This window comes from Physella acuta, unplaced genomic scaffold, assembly GCF_028476545.2.
Source record: "Physella acuta isolate Inbredline_101_S28 unplaced genomic scaffold, ASM2847654v3 ptg000911l, whole genome shotgun sequence".
NCBI lineage: Eukaryota > Metazoa > Mollusca > Gastropoda > Physidae > Physella > Physella acuta.
The window spans coordinates 222,139-242,705 of record NW_026732428.1 but is presented as its reverse complement, the minus strand read 5'-3'; the positions used below and the strand labels follow the sequence as shown (position 1 = coordinate 242,705).

Here is a 20,567-nt window from a genome sequence, read left to right as displayed (position 1 = left end):
CGTGGCGGAGCACGGGATGCAGCTAGTATATATATATACTCATGAATTTAAGCTTTGAATCTCTTGAATCAGAAACTCAAATATTTTGTAAGTTTCACATCTCCCAGTTACGCACCACGTTTTTCTATAGCCACAAATAAACACTTAAGTTTATTATGAACGTGTGACGCCCATTGATTGAAGGCTGATCAAACTGAAAACATGTTTGCTTCTATAAAAAAGTTGGTTGATTGTTTAAAATTTTTATTTTCGTCTGTCGTTTTTCATTAGTGTCCAAAGTTTGGGTAATCTTCCAGTATAGCGTCGGAAATTATCCGGTAATGTTGTTGAGTTTCGTAAACATTAGTTACAGTAAGCCATAGTTTATTTGATCGTTTAAATATGAATAAAGTCGAGTGGACTTAATTAATCGACATAATGAAATAAAAATATACAGAAAATTGGCAACAATTAGTAGATCAAGATCTAAATATAAATAATAAATTCAAGTGTAGTAATTAATTTTTAACAAACACAGAAATAAAAACTTGCAGAAGAAATACGACAATTATATCTATCTGCTATATAGCTAGATCTAGGCCTAGTAATAATTTGTTTACCAAAATAATAAAAAGGACTAGAATAATATTTAGTAGCAGCAATAGTTAGGAAAAACACTTAAAATAAAACAAATATAAAAAACATTTCTAACAGCATGCTTTGAGAAGCACTGAAAATAACAAAATAAATAAATTTGCTTGCTTCCATAAAAGCTTTGGTTACTCACGAGATCTTTTACATATTTTAGCAACCAAAGCGGTTATGAAAGAAAGCAAATTAGTTTTATTTTATTATGTTCAGTGCACTTAAAAGCAGTGTTTCTTCCAGACTTTTTTCTCCCGGGGGGGGGGGGCACTTAAAATTTTCGGGGGGGGGGGCGGTAGACTTTCTTCGGGGGGGGGGGGGGGGCGGACACTGTTAAAAGTATATATTTTCTATATAAATTATATAAATTTTATTTCGTTCGGGGGGGTGGGGGGGCGGTAAAAAATTTTCGGGGGGGGGGGGGGGGCGAAGCCCCCCCCCCCCCGAAGAGATGCTTGGAAGAAACTCTGCTTAAAAGCTTGCTATTAGAAAGGTTTTTTTATATTTGTATTATTTACTACTTTTTAGTAATTCATAATCTATCAATGCTGCAACAAAAAAATATTTACTCGTGAAAGATTATTATCCCCCACCTCCCCTCCCCGGCGAAATCAGCCATCCGTGACGATAGTTTACAGACGACAGCAATCAGATCAAATAGATCTTGTTACCTCCCCTTAGTTTCAAATCATTTAAAACTATATTATCTGCCCCTAATAGCCTTCACTAGATCGACCGCCTCTACAATTGTAAACATTCTCGTGAACCACATCTCACCAGACGGTGAGGGTGGTCGCGTCTAGGTAGTTATCTCCCCTTCTGTTATTGAATATAGTAATCTATCAATGATTTAATTTTGTTATATCCCTAATTAAATTATATCTAATTATATCTAATTAAATTAAAAAATAGATAGACTTGTATTGTCATCGAAGTGAATCTTATCTGGAAAGTTTGAACGAAATCGCTGCATTAGAAGTGGGTCAAAATGGAGTTACAAGATTTGCCACAAACCCACAAACAAACAAACAGACGTTGCGAACTAAATAAAAGCTTGTAATAAAAACGAACAATACAAAATGATTCGCAAAACAGCATTTAACATGCAAGAAAGCAATCTATCCAAATTTTAAAAAGTTCCGCATAAAAAACAAGATGGCGCCAAAGTATTGCTCTCGGTACTTCTGATGGATTTCAGAACGGCGTGACAGACTACTCCTTTGTCGAACTGTTTTTTTTTAAAACTGCTGTACCATTCCAGAATAATAACCGTCGCTGTAGTCCTACTGTGAGATTACCCAAAGTTGTGATTATCTGATACTGGCTTATCGTTCTGCACGGTTATTAGATCCAGATTCTATTCATGAATATTAGTTCTGGATCTAGATCTATATCTGTCTGTCCTGCTGTCTTTTGGTCTATCGAGCTATACATTACATCAGTTATGTACCCCTAGACACTTGTCATGCTGTGTGTTGGTCTATCGAGCTATACATTACATCAGTTATGTACCCCTAGACACTTGTCCTGCTGTCTATCGAGCTATACATTACATCAGTTATGTACCCCTAGACACGTGTCCTGCTGTCTATCGAGCTATACATTACATCAGTTATGTCCCCCTAGACACATGTCCTTTGGTCTATCGAGCTATACATTACATCAGTTATGTACCCCTAGACACTTGTCCTGCTGTCTATCGAGCTATACATTACATCAGTTATGTACCCCTAAACACATGTCCTTTGGTCTATCGAGCTATACATTACATCAGTTATGTACCCCTAGACACTTGTCCTGCTGTCTATCGAGCTATACATTACATCAGTTATGTCCCCCTAGACACATGTCCTTTGGTCTATCGAGCTATACATTACATCAGTTATGTACCCCTAGACACTTGTCCTGCTGTCTATCGAGCTATACATTACATCAGTTATGTACCCCTAGACACATGTCCTTTGGTCTACCGAGCTATACATTACATCAGTTATGTATCCCTAGACACTTGTCCTGCTGTCTATCGAGCTATACATTACATCAGTTATGTCCCCCTAGACACATGTCCTTTGGTCTATCGAGCTATACATTACATCAGTTATGTACCCCTAGACACTTGTCCTGCTGTCTATCGAGCTATACATTACATCAGTTATGTACCCCTAGACATTTGTCGTGCTGTCTTTTGGTCTATCGAGCTATACATTACATCAGTTATGTCCCCCTAGACACTTGTCGTGCTGTCTTTTGGTCTATCGAGCTATACATTACATCAGTTATGTACCCCTAGACACTTGTCCTGCTGTCTATCGAGCTATACATTACATCAGTTATGTACCCCTAGACACTTGTCCTGCTGTCTATCGAGCTATACATTACATCAGTTATGTACCCCTAGACACTTGTCGTGCTGTCTTTTGGTCTATCGAGCTATACATTACATCAGTTATGTCCCCCTAGACACTTGTCGTGCTGTCTTTTGGTCTATCGAGCTATACATTACATCAGTTATGTACCCCTAGACACTTGTCCTGCTGTCTATCGAGCTATACATTACATCAGTTATGTACCCCTAGACACTTGTCGTGCTGTCTTTTGGTCTATCGAGCTATACATTACATCAGTTATGTCCCCCTAGACACTTGTCGTGCTGTCTTTTGGTCTATCGAGCTATACATTACATCAGTTATGTCCCCCTAGACACTTGTCCTGCTGTCTATCGAGATATACATTACATCAGTTATGTACCCCTAGACACTTGTCCTGCTGTCTATCGAGCTATACATTACATCAGTTATGTACCCCTAGACACTTGTCGTGCTGTCTATCGAGCTATACATTACATCAGTTATGTACCCCTAGACACATGTCCTGCTGTCTATCGAGCTATACATTACATCAGTTATGTCCCCCTAGACACTTGTCGTGCTGTCTTTTGGTCTATCGAGCTATACATTACATCAGTTATGTACCCCTAGACACTTGTCCTGCTGTCTATCGAGCTATACATTACATCAGTTATGTACCCCTAGACACTTGTCGTGCTGTCTTTTGGTCTATCGAGCTATACATTACATCAGTTATGTACCCCTAGACACTTGTCCTGCTGTCTTTTGGTCTATCGAGCTATACATTACATCAGTTATGTCCCCCTAGACACATGTCCTTTGGTCTATCGAGCTATACATTACATCAGTTATGTACCCCTAGACACTTGTCCTGCTGTCTATCGAGCTATACATTACATCAGTTATGTACCCCTAGACACTTGTCGTGCTGTCTTTTGGTCTATCGAGCTATACATTACATCAGTTATGTACCCCTAGACACTTGTCCTGCTGTCTATCGAGCTATACATTACATCAGTTATGTACCCCTAGACACTTGTCCTGCTGTCTATCGAGCTATACATTACATCAGTTATGTACCCCTAGACACTTGTCGTGCTGTCTATCGAGCTATACATTACATCAGTTATGTACCCCTAGACACATGTCCTGCTGTCTATCGAGCTATACATTACATCAGTTATGTACCCCTAGATACTTGTCCTTTGGTCTATCGAGCTATATATTACATCAGTTATGTCCCCCTAAACACATGTCCTTTGGTCTATCGAGCTATACATTACATCAGTTATGTACCCCTAGACACATGTCCTGCTGTCTATCGAGCTATACATTACATCAGTTATGTACCCCTAGACACATGTCCTTTGGTCTATCGAGCTATACATTACATCAGTTATGTACCCCTAGACACATGTCCTGCTGTCTATCGAGCTATACATTACATCAGTTATGTACCCCTAGACACATGTCCTTTGGTCTATCGAGCTATACATTACATCAGTTATGTACCCCTAGACACTTGTCCTGCTGTCTATCGAGCTATACATTACATCAGTTATGTACCCTTAGACCAGGGGTCGGCAACCTTTTGAAGCCGAAGAGCCAAAAGTTACAATTTTCAAAATTTCCCTGATTTTAAAGAGCCACTAACATTTGTTTATTTCAAATATTTTATTTTTTTATTAAGATTATTAGTATTTGTACAAGGAGCTGGAGAGCCGCATCTTGATATTCAAAGAGCCGCATGCGGCTCGCGAGCCGCAGGTTGCCGACCCCTGCCCTAGACACTTGTCCTGCTGTCTATCGAGCTATACATTACATCAGTTATGTACCCCTAGACACTTGTCCTTCTGTCTATCGAGCTATACATTACATCAGTTATGTACCCATAGACAATTGTCGTGCTGTCTTTTGGTCTATCGAGCTATACATTACATCAGTTATGTACCCCTAGACACTTGTCGTGGGTCGACTGGACCCCCTCGGACATGGAGGCCGACTGTGGCGTGGTCTATCACCTGCGGGACTTGAACGCCGACCTCGTCAACGAGTGGGAGGTCATGTTTGAACCCTATGCTGCCACGGTCAAGGTCAGTCAACCACACACAGGCGCCATCTTGTATTATAAACATCATTTCTAAAGTTGGAGATACAGACTAGTCCCTTCTTCATTTATTTTTTATAAAATATGTTAACAAAGTATTATATTTTAATCTTCCAAAAGCTTGCAGTGTTATCTTTAGATGAACTCGTCAGCCTTAAACGCGCATTATTAATGTAGGACCTACCCCTCCAACACATAGGTCTACAAGTTTTCACTTTATACTCTAATTTTCACCCCCCCCCCCAAAATAATATCGTTACACTTTCAATTCTATTCCCTAAATCTGCAAACTAAGTCTGGTTAAACTAATTTCAGCCGTCGGTAGGTGACGTGTTTCTAGACGCCCCCGCAGCAGATGCCATTGTAAGTTTTTACAGCTGTTCTATCCACTAAAATTGAAATAGGACTGTTATTATTATTTTTTTTCTTTCTCTTTTTTTTCCGCCTCAGACATACAGCGTCAGTTTGTCTTGCATGTTCGCTTTCGTTTTACAGTTTTCATCATCGGCTTGTGAGGACTGATACAGATTTAAAATAATAATACTTCTTTCTTACATGTAGCCTACTTTCATTCATTTAAGATTGTTTAAATAAGTAACTTTAAAAAAAATCATAAAGTGGAATACTATATCTATGACGGTACATTAATTTGTATCAGTCCCCATAATCCGAAGATGAAAACTGTAATACTAAAGTGAACAGGTTAGGCAAATAACTCCAAACAATTTTTTTTTTAAAGTTATATGTGCTTCACAATTTTAATCTCTAAACACACTAAAAAAAAACAACAATCTGTTTTTAAGTTGTTTCTCTTTATTGACGGGTAATTGTCCAGGAAAATTTATGTTACGATATAGCTTGTTAGTTATTGTTATGTCCCTTGCATTACATAGTTCATAGTTACATCCCTTGATTGTGTAGTCGATGTGTATTTAATACTACATTCTTAATATTAATAAAGTGTTTAATTAAACACGATGGTGTCAGATGTTGTGTTTAAGTACAAGTTGGGTAATGTGAAAACTTTCCTTAATCCCCTGGTATTAGAGTGGTTTAGGGGTAGAGCGATGATATTGCTTTGTTTAAAAAACGGGCCATGTTACAATAGTAGCGTATGCCCAATCACCCAAATTTCATAGTAGATAATTGAAAACTCTTTATTCCCCAAATAATTAATTTTTCCCCACCCTCATCCTTAGGTGTGCCCAGCCAACAGCTTTGGTTTCATGGGAAATGGCAGCGTTGATGCAGCACTCCTCTCACATTTTGGGGAATCCTTGTAAGTGGTGTAATTTCATACACTCAAACAGTATAAAACTACATTAAAACAAACAGCTATAGCAGGCTACAGCATGTATTTTAATACTACATTTTCTCAAACACGAACCACTTTGTTAAACATCAAATAGAGTATATTGGCACATCCATTTTAGTGAAACACATCAAACCTTTTTGTCTAAATCTATTTCAATGTGTTATCAGAAGGTAGAGTGGAAACTACAGCATATGTCACGAAGCCACTAACACTTAAAGGCTAATTTAGCCTTAAGTTATTTAAAGATACGTAAAATATCTGTTACTGTTTTAAAAGGACGTGTCTAGGAATCAAAACTCCCGAGATCTTTTAATTTACTATCTCTACTTTAGGCAGGAGCAGGTGCTTGAAGAAATACAAGAGAAACACCACGGAGAATTGCTTGTTGTAATTATATTTTCGCTTTTTTACTTAGTAATTATACAAATTTATAACCTCGGTAGCCTTTGTTGTAATTATATTTTCGCTTCTTTACTTAATGATTATACACATTTATAACCTCGGTAGCCTTTGTTGTAATTATATTTTCGCTTTTTTACTTAGTAATTATACAAATTTATAACCTCGGTAGCCTTTGTTGTAATTATATTTTCGCTTCTTTACTTAATGATTATAATTGGGCCTGTCAACTAAACCACATACATAATGTGTCCTGTTAGACTACATACATAATGTGTGCCCTGTCTTCTAGACCACATAAATAATGTGTCCTGTCAACTAGACTGCATACATAACGTGTGTCCTATATACTAGACCACATACATAATGTCAAATACAGTGTCCTGTCTTCTAGACCACATAAATGTGTCCTGTCAATTAGACATACATATTGTGTCCTTTTAACTAAACTACATACGTAGTGTGTCCAGTCAATTAGACCACATACATAACGTGTGTCCTATATACTAGACCACATACATAACGTGTGTCCTATATACTAAACCACATACATAACGTGTGTCCTATATACTAGACCACATACATAACGTGTGTCCTATATACTAGACCACATACATAACGTGTGTCCTATATACTAGACAACATACATAACGTGTGTCCTATATACTAGACCACATACATAACGTGTGTCCTTTATACTAGACCACATACATAACGTGTGCCCTATATACTAGACCACATACATAACGTGTGTCCTATATACTAGACCACATACATAACGTGTGTCCTTTATACTAGACCACGTACATAACGTGTGTTCTATATACTAGACCACATACATAACGTGTGTCCTATATACTAGACCACATACATAACGTGTGTCCTATATACTAGACCACATACATAACGTGTGTCCTTTATACTAGACCACATACATAACGTGCGTCCTATATACTAGACCACATACATAACGTGTGTCCTATATACTAGACCACATACATAACGTGTGTCCTATATACTAGACCACATACATAACGTGTGTCCTATATACTAGACCACATACATAACGTGTGTCCTATATACTAGACCACATACATAACGTGTGTCCTATACACTAGACCACATACATAACGTGTGTCCTGTCAACTAGACCACATACATAACGTGTGTCCTGTCAACTAGACTGTATACATAACGTGTGTCCTGTCTTTACCAACCAACCTCCTCCAACCAGGGCCAGGCTATGATCGTGTCTGACATCCACTGTGTCCAACCCGACAGAGAGCGGTACAACCAGGGCGCGCCCATCCAGCACGTCATTATGGCGCCCACCATGCGGGTCCCCGTTGACGTTTCCTACACACCCAACGCCTACCTGGCCTTCCGTGCGGCTATATTGGCGAGTATGTGCACGTGCTTTTAGCGCTCACACATACAGCTACTCTACTTCTACATATACAGCTACTCTACTTCTACACATACAGCTACTCTACTGCTACAAGTTCTACACATACAGCTACTCTACTGCTACACATACAGCTACTCTACTGCTACGCACAGCTACTCTACTGCTACAAGTTCTACACATACAGCTACTCTACTTCTACACATACAGCTACTCTACTGCTACAAGTTCTACATACAGCTACTCTACTTTTACACATACAGCTACTCTACTGCTACAACTTCTACACATACAGCTACTCTACTGCTACTTCTACACACACAGATACTCTACTTCTACGCATACAGCTACTCTACTTCTACACATACAGCTACTCTACTTCTACACAAATAGCTACTCTACTTCTACACATACAGCTACTCTACTTCTACACATACAGCTACTCTACTTCTACATATACAGCTACTCTACTTCTACATATACAGCTACTCTACTTCTACATATACAGCTACTCTACTTCTACATACACAGCTACTCTACTTCTACACATACAGCTACTCTACTTCTACACATACAGCTACTCTACTTATACACATACAGCTACTCTACTTCTACATATACAGCTACTCTACTTCTACACATACAGCTACTCTACTGCTACAAGTTCTACACATACAGCTACTCTACTGCTACACATACAGCTACTCTACTGCTACGCACAGCTACTCTACTGCTACAAGTTCTACACATACAGCTACTCTACTTCTACACATACAGCTACTCTACTGCTACAAGTTCTACATACAGCTACTCTACTTTTACACATACAGCTACTCTACTGCTACAACTTCTACACATACAGCTACTCTACTGCTACTTCTACACACACAGATACTCTACTTCTACGCATACAGCTACTCTACTTCTACACATACAGCTACTCTACTTCTACACAAATAGCTACTCTACTTCTACACATACAGCTACTCTACTTCTACACATACAGCTACTCTACTTCTACATATACAGCTACTCTACTTCTACATATACAGCTACTCTACTTCTACATATACAGCTACTCTACTTCTACATACACAGCTACTCTACTTCTACACATACAGCTACTCTACTTCTACACATACAGCTACTCTACTTATACACATACAGCTACTCTACTTCTACATATACAGCTACTCTACTTCTACACATACAGCTACTCTACTTCTACACATACAGCTACTCTACTTATACACATACAGCTACTCTACTTCTACATATACAGCTACTCTACTTCTACACATATAGCTACTCTACTTCTACACATACAACTACTCTACTGCTACACATACAGCTACTCTACTTCTATACATACAGCTACTCTACTTCTACACATACAGCTACTCTACTTCTACACATACAGCTACTCTAATTCTACACATACAGCTACTCTACTTCTACACATACAGCTACTCTACTTCTACATATACAGCTACTCTACTTCTACATATACAGCTTCTCTACTTCTACGCATACAGCTTCTCTACTTCTACACATACAGCTACTCTACTTCTACACATACAGATACTCTACTTCTACATATACAGCTACTCTACTTCTACACACACAGCTACTCTACTTCTACTTCTACATATACAGCTACTCTACTTCTAGACATACAGCTACTCTACTTCTACACATACAGCTACTCTACTTCTACATATACAGCTACTCTACTTCTACATATACAGCTACTCTACTTCTACATATACAGCTACTCTACTTCTACATATACAGCGACTCTACGTCTACACATACAGCTACTCTACTTCTACATATACAGCGACTCTACTTCTACACATACTGCTACTCTACTTCTACACATACAGCTACTCTACTTCTACACATACAGCTACTCTACTTCTACACATACAGCTACTCTACTTCTACACATACAGCTACTCTACTTCTACATATGAAGGGCTCAGTGGAAAAAGTACTTAAGTGTATTTTGAGAGTTTTGAGAAAAATGAGTGCAAAGTTTTTAAATTGAAGCTGAAATACCAAAACAGCTGATGCTACAAGTTCTACACATACAGCTACTCTACTTCTACACCCACAGATACTCTACTTCTACACATATAGCTACTCTACTTCTACACATACAACTACTCTACTGCTATACATACAGCTACTCTACTTCTACACATACAGCTACTCTACTTCTACACATACAGCTACTCTACTTCTACACATACAGCTACTCTAATTCTACACATACAGCTACTTCTACACATACAGCTACTCTACTTCTACATATACAGCTACTCTACTTCTACATATACAGCTTCTCTACTTCTACGCATACAGCTACTCTACTTCTACATATACAGCTACTCTACTTCTACACATACAGCTACTCTACTTCTACTTCTACATATACAGCTACTCTACTTCTACACATACAGCTACCCTACTTCTACATATACAGCTACTCTACTTCTACATATACAGCTACTCTACTTCTACATATACAGCTACTCTACTTCTACATATACAGCTACTCTACTTCTACATATACAGCTACTCTACTTCTACATATACAGCGACTCTACGTCTACACATACAGCTACTCTACTTCTATATATACAGCGACTCTACTTCTACACATACTGCTACTCTACTTCTACACATACAGCTACTCTACTTCTACACATACAGCTACTCTACTTCTACACATACAGCTACTCTACTTCTACACATACAGCTACTCTACTGCTACAAGTTCTACACATACAGCTACTCTACTTCTGCACATTCAGACAAAAAATCTGAATTTAACAACTGGGTACTGTTTTTTCTTCAGTAAGAAACCACAACGAAAATAGCGCCGATCAAATAGAGTCTGTGATAGTTCCTGGGCTAGCCACATGGGGAGGTCTCATGCCAACAAGACGATGTGCTTACCAAGTAAGGCTCGCTATTATTGTAGTATTGGTTAGCAGAGTTTCGTTCAGGCATCTATTCGGGTTGCTCCACCCCGCTAAAGAAAGTCTACCCCTTCCCCCCACCCACCCAACAAAATATAATTTATATAAATATATATACTTTTAACAGTCTGCCCCCTCTCCCGAAAATGTAGACCCTACCCAACCCGCTTAGAAAACATAAATTTGAGAACATTGTTGGGAAACACTAAATACGTGAATGATTTAGTCACCATAATAATTAAAATAAGATTAATTATCTAAGGGGTCGTCCATAAATGACGTCACACTCGTAGGGGAAAGGAGGTCCGTAGTTTTGTGACGGTGTGTGATGAGGGGGAGGGGGGGGGGGTCAGATGGAGCGACGTCACACTTTTGCATTATAAAAAAAGCAATGCTAGAGAACGAATTTTAGACGTTATTTCGCGTTTTAGAAGACTGTTTTAATAAATTGTAATAGGAATTGATTAAAATACTCTATTTTGACAGAGTTCAGACAAGATTTTAGAAAAATATTAATGTTTAAAAAAAATTCAACTGCAATTTTGAGGGGGGTTATAGGCTGAGGGGGGGGGGGGGGGTCTGGCTTTTTGTGACGACGTGTGACGGAGGGGAGGGGGGGAGGTAAAAATCGTCCAAAAAGCGTGACGTCATTTATGGATGACCCCTAATACTAAGTGAAGATAATGATTTACAATGAAAATAATTGAAAATCTTGTAGATGATGACTTAAAAATTATTAATTGTGAAAGGTTAACGATTTCTCAGATTATAATTTACTGAACAGATGCTGCAAGCTTATGAGAGCTTTGTGTTGGGTAAATCCAAATTCCGTTCTAGTCCCCACAACAAATCTGAGATGATCGATGACCACTTTCACATGTGCCAGGTAATTTTCGTATCTTGAATACCAAATTTTTTACATCATTTATTTAGTTAGCTAGTTTAATAACTAAAACATTAAAAATATCGACTTTTACTTTCACTTTGACACTCCCGACTCGTGTTAATCCGTTTATCATCCCATCCTCATGTTTTCATCTTTTAGGTCTCCAGGCCCGGAATATTTCAGCCCTAGAGTACAAGAGGACGCATTGACGTGCTTCTAGTGAGGTTAGTATAAGCCAGTTCTAGTTACGGTAGGTGTCGTGTCGTGTCTAGACATTTAGTACAAGCCAGTTCTAGTTACGGTAGATGTCTAGACGGGTTAGTCAAAGCCAGTTCTAGTTACGCTAGACGCTTTAAATTAAAGTTTAATTGTTACAGCATAAATTAAGTGGTCACCGGAGCTACTTTTATCTTTTACAGTACAAAATTATTTATGTAACAATTAGATTTTATTTTACGGATTCTTAAAAACCACAACTCGTTGTTAGATTTTTTTTCGGGTTATGCATTTTTATAATTGTAATATTAGATATAATTGTATAATTAGTAAAATATTTTACCAGTGACAATAACAAATTCACCACTGCATGCCAAGCAAGACACCATTAGTCCATTGACCGTTACTAATGTATTTATTCACAGACCTGAAATACCTTAATGATGTAGGCTACCCGAAGCTAGGAAGAAAACAAATACCGACACGTTTTCCCCCCTATCAATTTTATTGGAGGAAGGAGCAATTTTTAAGGATATTTTAGTCTGATTACAAGAACACATGTAAAAATATGTTTAAATAAAAAAAGCAAATACACATTCATATCATTAACATTTATTATCCTATATTATACGAAGCTTAGGGTAACGAAGCAGCATACATGAAAAAAAAAACAACAACAGCTGCTCTGTATTTTAAGACCAGGTGGTCAGTCACTGATAATGCATCAGAGTCAGTAATTGAAAGGTTTGGATAAGTAATGCATCAGAGTCAGTAATTGAAAGGTTTGGATAAGTGATGCATCAGAGTCAGTAATTGAAAGGTTTGGATAAGTAATGCATCAAAGTCAGTAATTGAAAGGTTTGGATAAGTGATGCATCAGAGTCAGTAATTGAAAGGTTTGGATAAGTAATGCATCAGAGTCAGTAATTGAAAGGTTTGGATAAGTGATGCATCAGAGTCAGTAATTGAAAGGTTTGGATAAGTAATGCATCAGAGTCAGTAATTGAAAGGTTTGGATAAGTAATGCATCAAAGTCAGTAATTGAAAGGTTTGGATAAGTAATGCATCAGAGTCAGTAATTGAAAGGTTTAGATAAGTAATGCATCAAAGTCAGTAATTGAAAGGTTTGGATAAGTAATGCATCAGAGTCAGTAATTGAAAAATTTGGATAAGTAATGCATCAGAGTCAGTAATTGAAAGGTTTGGATAAGTAATGCATCAAAGTCAGTAATTGAAAGGTTTGGATAAGTGATGCATCAGAGTCAGTAATTGAAAGGTTTGGATAAGTAATGCATCAGAGTCAGTAATTGAAAGGTTTGGATAAGTAATGCATCAGAGTCAGTAATTGAAAGGTTTGGATAAGTGATGCATCAGAGTCAGTAATTGAAAGGTTTGGATAAGTAATGCATCAGAGTCAGTAATTGAAAGGTTTGGATAAGTAATGCATCAGAGTCAGTAACTGAAAGGTTTGGATAAGTAATGCATCAAAGTCAGTAATTGAAAGGTTTGGATAAGTAATGCATCAGAGTCAGTAATTGAAAGGTTTGGATAAGTGATGCATCAGAGTCAGTAATTGAAAGGTTTGGATAAGTAATGCATCAGAGTCAGTAATTGAAAGGTTTGGATAAGTAATGCATCAGAGTCAGTAACTGAAAGGTTTGGATAAGTAATGCATCAAAGTCAGTAATTGAAAGGTTTGGATAAGTAATGCATCAGAGTCAGTAATTGAAAGGTTTGGATAAGTAATGCATCAGAGTCAGTAATTGAAAGGTTTGGATAAGTAGTGCATGAGAGTCAGAAATTGAAAGGTTTGGATAAGTAATGCATTAGTCATTAGTCGATAAATCATCCATGAGTCAGTAGTCGATAAATCATCCAAAAGTCAGTAGTCGATAAATCATCCAAAAGTCAGTAGTCGATAAATCAATAACTGGAGTATCCAGAGGAATCAGAAACGTAAGCTGTGACCAGGGCTGTACGACCGGTGAACGGAAAAAAGTCACAGGAAAAAAAAACACAGAAAAAAAGTCAGTTTTTGCTAGGAAAAAAGTCACAGAAAAAAAGTCAAAATGGAAAAATTTTTTATGGAAAAAAAGTCACAGAAATAAAGTCACAGAAAAAAGTCACAAAAATCTTTATAGAAATATTTTGATTTAATCGTTAAGAAATGTAACATTTTGTATGTTTATTGTTTTCGGTTTTTTTTTTTGATAGCATACATTATTTATAGACGTTAAAAGCATTATGGTTTATAATAATTGTAAGTAAAAATACTCTAAGATAATTTACACACCAATCTCAACTTGAGCTACGTATTTAGTCAAATACGCGGTAGAAAAGATAATTATAAAAGAAATGTAGGCACATCATTGTGTTTTGCATATGTTTTGCAGTAGGCTATTCTCTGGTTGGCCTCTCCATAGTAGTCATTGTCCAAACACATTTTGTGTTGTTCACGTTTTGTGTCAATGACAGCCTTGAACCTTGTCGGCTTTCTGTTTTGATCCTAAGTTTTGTTATGTAATGAGCGTGATAAATGTGGGCAGTAAAGGTGGTTGAACTAAGCATAACTATTGTTGCGATGAGTTGAGGGCAGTAAGTCAGATGTTGGTATTAAAAAAAACACGATGAAAACCGTCGACTTTGGGGCATTCTATTAAATACTATTAATGTTATTTTAACGGTGGCCGGAAAGACCCGCAAAGGAAAAAAGCGCAACGGAAAAAAGCGCAAAAAAAAGCGCAACGGAAAAAAGCGCACACGGAAAAAAGCGCAAAGAGAAAAAAGCGCACACAGAAAAAAGCGCAAAGAGAAAAAAGCGCAAACAGAAAAAAGCGCAAAAAGAAAAAGCGCACACAGAAAAAAGCGCAAACAGAAAAAAGCGCACACAGAAAAAGCGCAAACAGAAAAAAGCGCAAACGGAAAAAAGCGCAAACAGAAAAAAGCGCACACAGAAAAAAGCGCAAACGGAAAAAAGCGCAAACAGAAAAAAGCGCAAACAGAGAAATGCGCAACCAGAAAAAACACAGCGAAAAATGTGCAAAACAGAAATTTAGCACAAAGACCATATGGACTAGATGACACATTTGGTTATACATGACTGTTAGGGCTGCTGTGAGAGTGTCGTGTTTGATCACGTGATCTACTACCATTTAAAGCGTACCACTACCATCTGCATTCCCATCACCACGTTAGTGATTTTATGTCAACAATCAGCGGGTCATTATAATTTCGTATGTGTTCTTATGTCAAAAAGGAAAGTGGGTCGGCCAAAGAGATCATGGAGTAGAATAGTAGAGAGAGGGGCAAAGACGTGGGCACAGATAAAGGGAGCAGCCCAAAACCGAGTCCGGTGGAGAGGTGTGATCGCAGCCCTTTGCTGCACACGGGCCACAAAGAAAAAAATGAATGAATGTTTGATGAATGTTCTTATGTCTCCCTGCTTCTGTCTTTCTCTCTCATACATACAGGGCCGGCGCCAGGTCATTTAGCGCCCTAGGCAAAACTTTTTACAACGCCTCCCCCCTCCCGCTAATCACATACTCATCGCAAAATGTTCGAAATTAAAAGAAATACATTAATAAATGCAATAGTTATCTCATTATTATTAACAGAGGCGTGGCTGGGGGGGGGGGGGGGGGGATGGAGCGACCGCTACATTTGTTGACTCAAAAGGGGGCGCTAACAATACATAGATAGATAGGTAGATACTAAAATAAAAATCTAATTACTAAATTATATACAGTTGAAATAAAGACTGCTACTTGGCATTATGAATATTTAATTGTTTTTTTTTACATCAATTGTGCGAAACCAAAGTAAAAAGGCTAAGTTAGAGGCGTCGCGAGGAGGGTGTGTGTGTGTGGGGGGGGGGGGGGGCGTGCGAACCGTACCGGGTGACACCAAGACAAAATATTTCAAAATATATAAATGAAAAATTGTTTTCGCCAGTGCAATTAATGCTTAATTGAAGTGAAATAGTCTTTTAAATAAAAATTGGCAAATCCCGACAATAGCGGGGAGTTGACACCATGACGCAAACCTGCTAACTATAGAGAAAACAATGCTACATCCAACTGTGTTAATGGCCTACTATAGATAAACATCGTTACAACTGTACACCTTATAAAGCTATCACCCAGAAGTGACATCAACCGCAAAATTTACAGGGGAAAAGTAATTTAGTTGAATATTGTCAGTTACTGTTAGTTAAAGGCACTCAACGACCATGGTGGTGCTGTCACCATATCTAATAATTTACTATGTAAACGTGCTTAATAGCTATATATTTGAGGAGATGGCGCAAAATTGATAATTCGTCCTGGGCATCGAAATATTACCTTGTCTATGTATAGTTTATATCATACAGTTATTAATTATTACTTTTTAATTATGGCGATTACACATTTTTGCGCCCCCTTATGGATAGCGCCCTAGACAACCGCCTAGTTCGCCTTATAGGTAGCGCCGGCCCTACATTTATATATATATATATATATATATATATATATATATATATATATATATATATATATATATATATATATATATATATATATAAATTTATATATATAAAAAAAACAAGTTATTACATGCACTAAAATACATAAAAAATATATATAACATACATTTGCAGGACTAAAACATATCTTGTGCAGAACTGATAAGTTTGGCGTTGAAACTAGTGATACTAGACTATATTAAGCCTTATATTATCGTTGATAATTAAATGGAAATAGCTTTTCTGAAGTAAAATTAAGAGCCAAGTTAAAGAAGACCCTCTTAAATAAATCTGATAGGAGGTTTTTAAATAGAATTGATGTAATTAAGAATAAAACAATCTTTTAAAATATAATTAATGTAATTAAAAGTTAAACTATCTTCTTAAAAAATTATTTTAAAAAATAGGTATATATTTATTACTATATCGTGTTTTAACGCTGTTGTATTTGAACAGTCATGCACCGCAATTGCTAGAGCTATCGTCCGCACTGACAAAATCCGATCGCAACTCAAATAAGTCTGTGGTGTGTCTTGAACGCCACCAAACACCTGAGACAGACTCACCGAACTCCTGGGGTTTGATCGCACCCAGGTTAGGAACCACTGAGCTAGACATTGCCATTGATGTTTTTCAACGTGCCGAATAGTTAGTTTTTTTTTTTTTAAATTGGGCCTCCAATGTCTTCAGACTAGTTGGTTCAGAGGTCCACTTTTGTTATGTTCGCATTGATGAATTTTTTTTTGACACATTCATCTTTTGAGTCGAAAGCTGCGATTTTAAGATTTTTAAGATTTTAAGAATAAATGCGATAACAATACTATGTAGATGTCGTGGAAATAGGTTTTAATTGAAAGAAAGATTTTCTGAGGTTAAAAAAATGTTATTTCCTTGATATATTTGCCTCATCCGTTTTTGATATATATATATATATATATATATATATATATATATATATATATATATATATATATATATATGTATATGTATATATACATGTATATATATATAAATATATAAATATATATACATACATTTATATTTAGTCATATAAATAGTCATGTTATATATATAAAAAGACTACTTAAAAAGTACGAGTGACCATAACATGTGCGTGTCTTCTCAAGACAAAAACTTGAGTTGTGAGACGGCTGGAACCAGACGTGATATCATTCTGTCAACATGACCATCATGGACGGTGTTTTTCTGCTTCTGGGGACCTCACTTCTCATTCATTATGGTAATATCTCTTTATTCATTGATGAGTTCTGTTTTTAAATTATCCTTACTGGTGGTACAAGAAAACACTGTCCTCGATCTTGACAGCACTTCCATGACAAAAGGTGTCAATATCTGAGACTAGAGATAAGATTTTGTTATGTTTGACTTCATCTTCTGGGGAGCCAAGGGCCACAACTTCCCATACGGATTCTCCTTAGATTCGCCCACGAAACCCACAGCCTCTTTGTTCGCTTTCAACAGTTCTCCAGGAAACGACAAAATTCTAAAACGAAAATCATCTAACTATATATATATATATATATATATATATATATATAATGTGTGTGTATTCTACATATATATGTGTGTAATTTAATTGTGTGTATATATTCCCCAGGTGTATCCATAACGTTGGACGACTGCCCTGCTAGCCTGGTGAGAGACAGGTACCTGCAGGTACACGGCGACCTGTGCTACGAGTTCATCGTGTACCGCCAGAGCACCCACCTAGCGGCCAAGTCAGACTGTGAGATCAACGGGGGGAGCCTGGTGTTCATCAAGTCAGCCGAGACCCAGCAGTGCCTCACCCACCAACTTGAGCACACCTACAAAGAGCATCAGTCTATCTGGATCGGCCTCGATGACACACCCTGCCCAGCATGAGAACAAGGACTGCGTTGCTATGGATACCAGAGACGGGGGGAAGTGGAAAGAGTTCCCGTGCGAGTCCACCGATATTCTGGTGATCGTGTCGACAAACGAAAGACACAGTTACGTCTGCCAGTACGACCAAAGTGCTCTGGTGTCGCGGGTCTTCCGTCACCCACCCCTGCCCGCGGGGACCACAATGTCCTCCATCACTCACCCCTGCCCGCCATTGTCCTGCATTGACCACTGCAGTGTCTACAAGAGGGACCCTGTGACCGGATGTTTTCTATGTGAATGTGAAGCATAGATAAATATCTGTAATGACAACCCTGGTTTAAAAGGTGCAAAGGTGCCCTGTATTTTTAAAGCTATGTGTGCTGGATAGTAAAAAATAATTTGAAACAACTTATTGTCTCGCATGTGTTACCAGAATAAGCCTTATACAACATATATATATATATATATATATATATATATATATATATATATATATATATATATATATATGTTGTATAAGGCTTATATAACAATGACCAATGGGTAAATAATTTAAAAAATTAAACAAATAGGCCTATAACGTATCTAGTTTTTTTAATCATCGTCATAAACCAAGTTACATTAATAATTTCTTTAAAAGTTACATAATTAGAATTAATCAAATTTGACAATTAACGTATATTAGATTGGTCATACTGTGCTAAAAGTCTAGAATGCTAAATATAAGAAAAATATTATTTTTAAGCAAACTGAAGAGTTTAAACATATTATATTGCGAAATAGATTCCTGAAAACTCTAGTATAAAATGCGAAGAAAATATCAAAATGTAGTAGCTAGAATTTTACTATAATAGCAACATTAAATAGTAGCATCTAAGTGTCGAGTTAGATATGGTCTAGGGGAGTTATCAAGATCATGTGAAGCGGACTATTTCTTGTTTCATGACTGTACATTTCTGTTTTAGGCCACTGTGTCAATGAGTTATGTACTGTTATACTATGGGCCACTATGTCAATGACATGTTTACTGTTATGCTTTGGGTCACTGTGTCAATGACGTGTTTACAGTTATGCTTTGGGTCACTGTGTCAATGACGTGTACAGTTATACTTTGGGCCATTGTGTCAATGACATGTTTACTGTTATGCTTTGGGTCACTGTGTCAATGACATGTTTACAGTTATGCTTTGGGTCACTGTGTCAATGACATGTTTACAGTTATGCTATGGGTCTCTGTGACCATGACGTGTACAGTTATACTTTGGGTCACTGTGTCTATGACATATTTACAGTAATGTTTTGGGACACTGTGTCAATGACATGTTTACAGTTATGCTATGGGTCACTGTGTCAATGACGTGTACAGTTATACTTTGGGCCACTGTGTCAATGACATGTTTACTGTTAAGTTTTTGGCCACTGTGTCAATGACGTGTTTACAGTTATGCTATGGGTCACTGTGTCAATGACATGTTTACAGTTATGCTATGGGCCACTGTGTCAATGACATGTTTACAGTTAAGTTTTGGGCCACTGTGTCAATTATGTGTGCAATTTTTCTTGTTACAGTTCAGTAAATATGGGTTGCAGGTTTTTATTCCAACACTCCGTCTGTTGGGGATCTGTATTCGGCCACCGTGTCACTTTCATATGTACAGTTAAGTTTTTGGCCAACATGTTAATCAGACGTAAACAGTTCTTTCATTGGCCACTGTGTTAATTAAGTGTAGGCCTACATAGTTCTGTTTTTGGCCACTGTTTTAATTAGGTGTGCACAAATCTTTGTCAGCTAATGACTGGGCGCTAGAATATTGGGTTCATATTCGTTTTTTGGGATTTCCATTTCTGGGTAGGTTGCTGTTTTTTTTTGCAGGTTGGCTTTCTTCTGCTTGTACTAATTGCTAGTTGGTATT

General features: G+C 37.4%; 2 protein-coding genes across 2 annotated transcripts; both read left to right on the top strand.

Moving 5' to 3' along the window:
* Positions 1-165: 165 nt before the first annotated feature.
* LOC131953152 (uncharacterized) lies at positions 166-12,872 on the top strand. Its single transcript, XM_059316206.1, has 10 exons — positions 166-221; positions 4,930-5,065; positions 5,395-5,442; positions 6,279-6,358; positions 6,727-6,781; positions 8,028-8,196; positions 11,062-11,165; positions 11,970-12,071; positions 12,231-12,295; positions 12,713-12,872. Exons 1-9 carry the CDS (start codon positions 202-204, stop codon positions 12,258-12,260), a joined length of 744 nt encoding a protein of 247 aa, XP_059172189.1. The 5' UTR covers positions 166-201; the 3' UTR covers positions 12,261-12,295; positions 12,713-12,872.
* A 5,051-nt stretch (positions 12,873-17,923) lies between these two features.
* LOC131953139 (uncharacterized) lies at positions 17,924-18,964 on the top strand. The gene is made up of 3 exons (XM_059316171.1): positions 17,924-18,028; positions 18,407-18,643; positions 18,675-18,964. Exons 1-3 carry the CDS (start codon positions 17,971-17,973, stop codon positions 18,962-18,964), a joined length of 585 nt encoding a protein of 194 aa, XP_059172154.1. The 5' UTR covers positions 17,924-17,970.
* Positions 18,965-20,567: the final 1,603 nt, after the last annotated feature.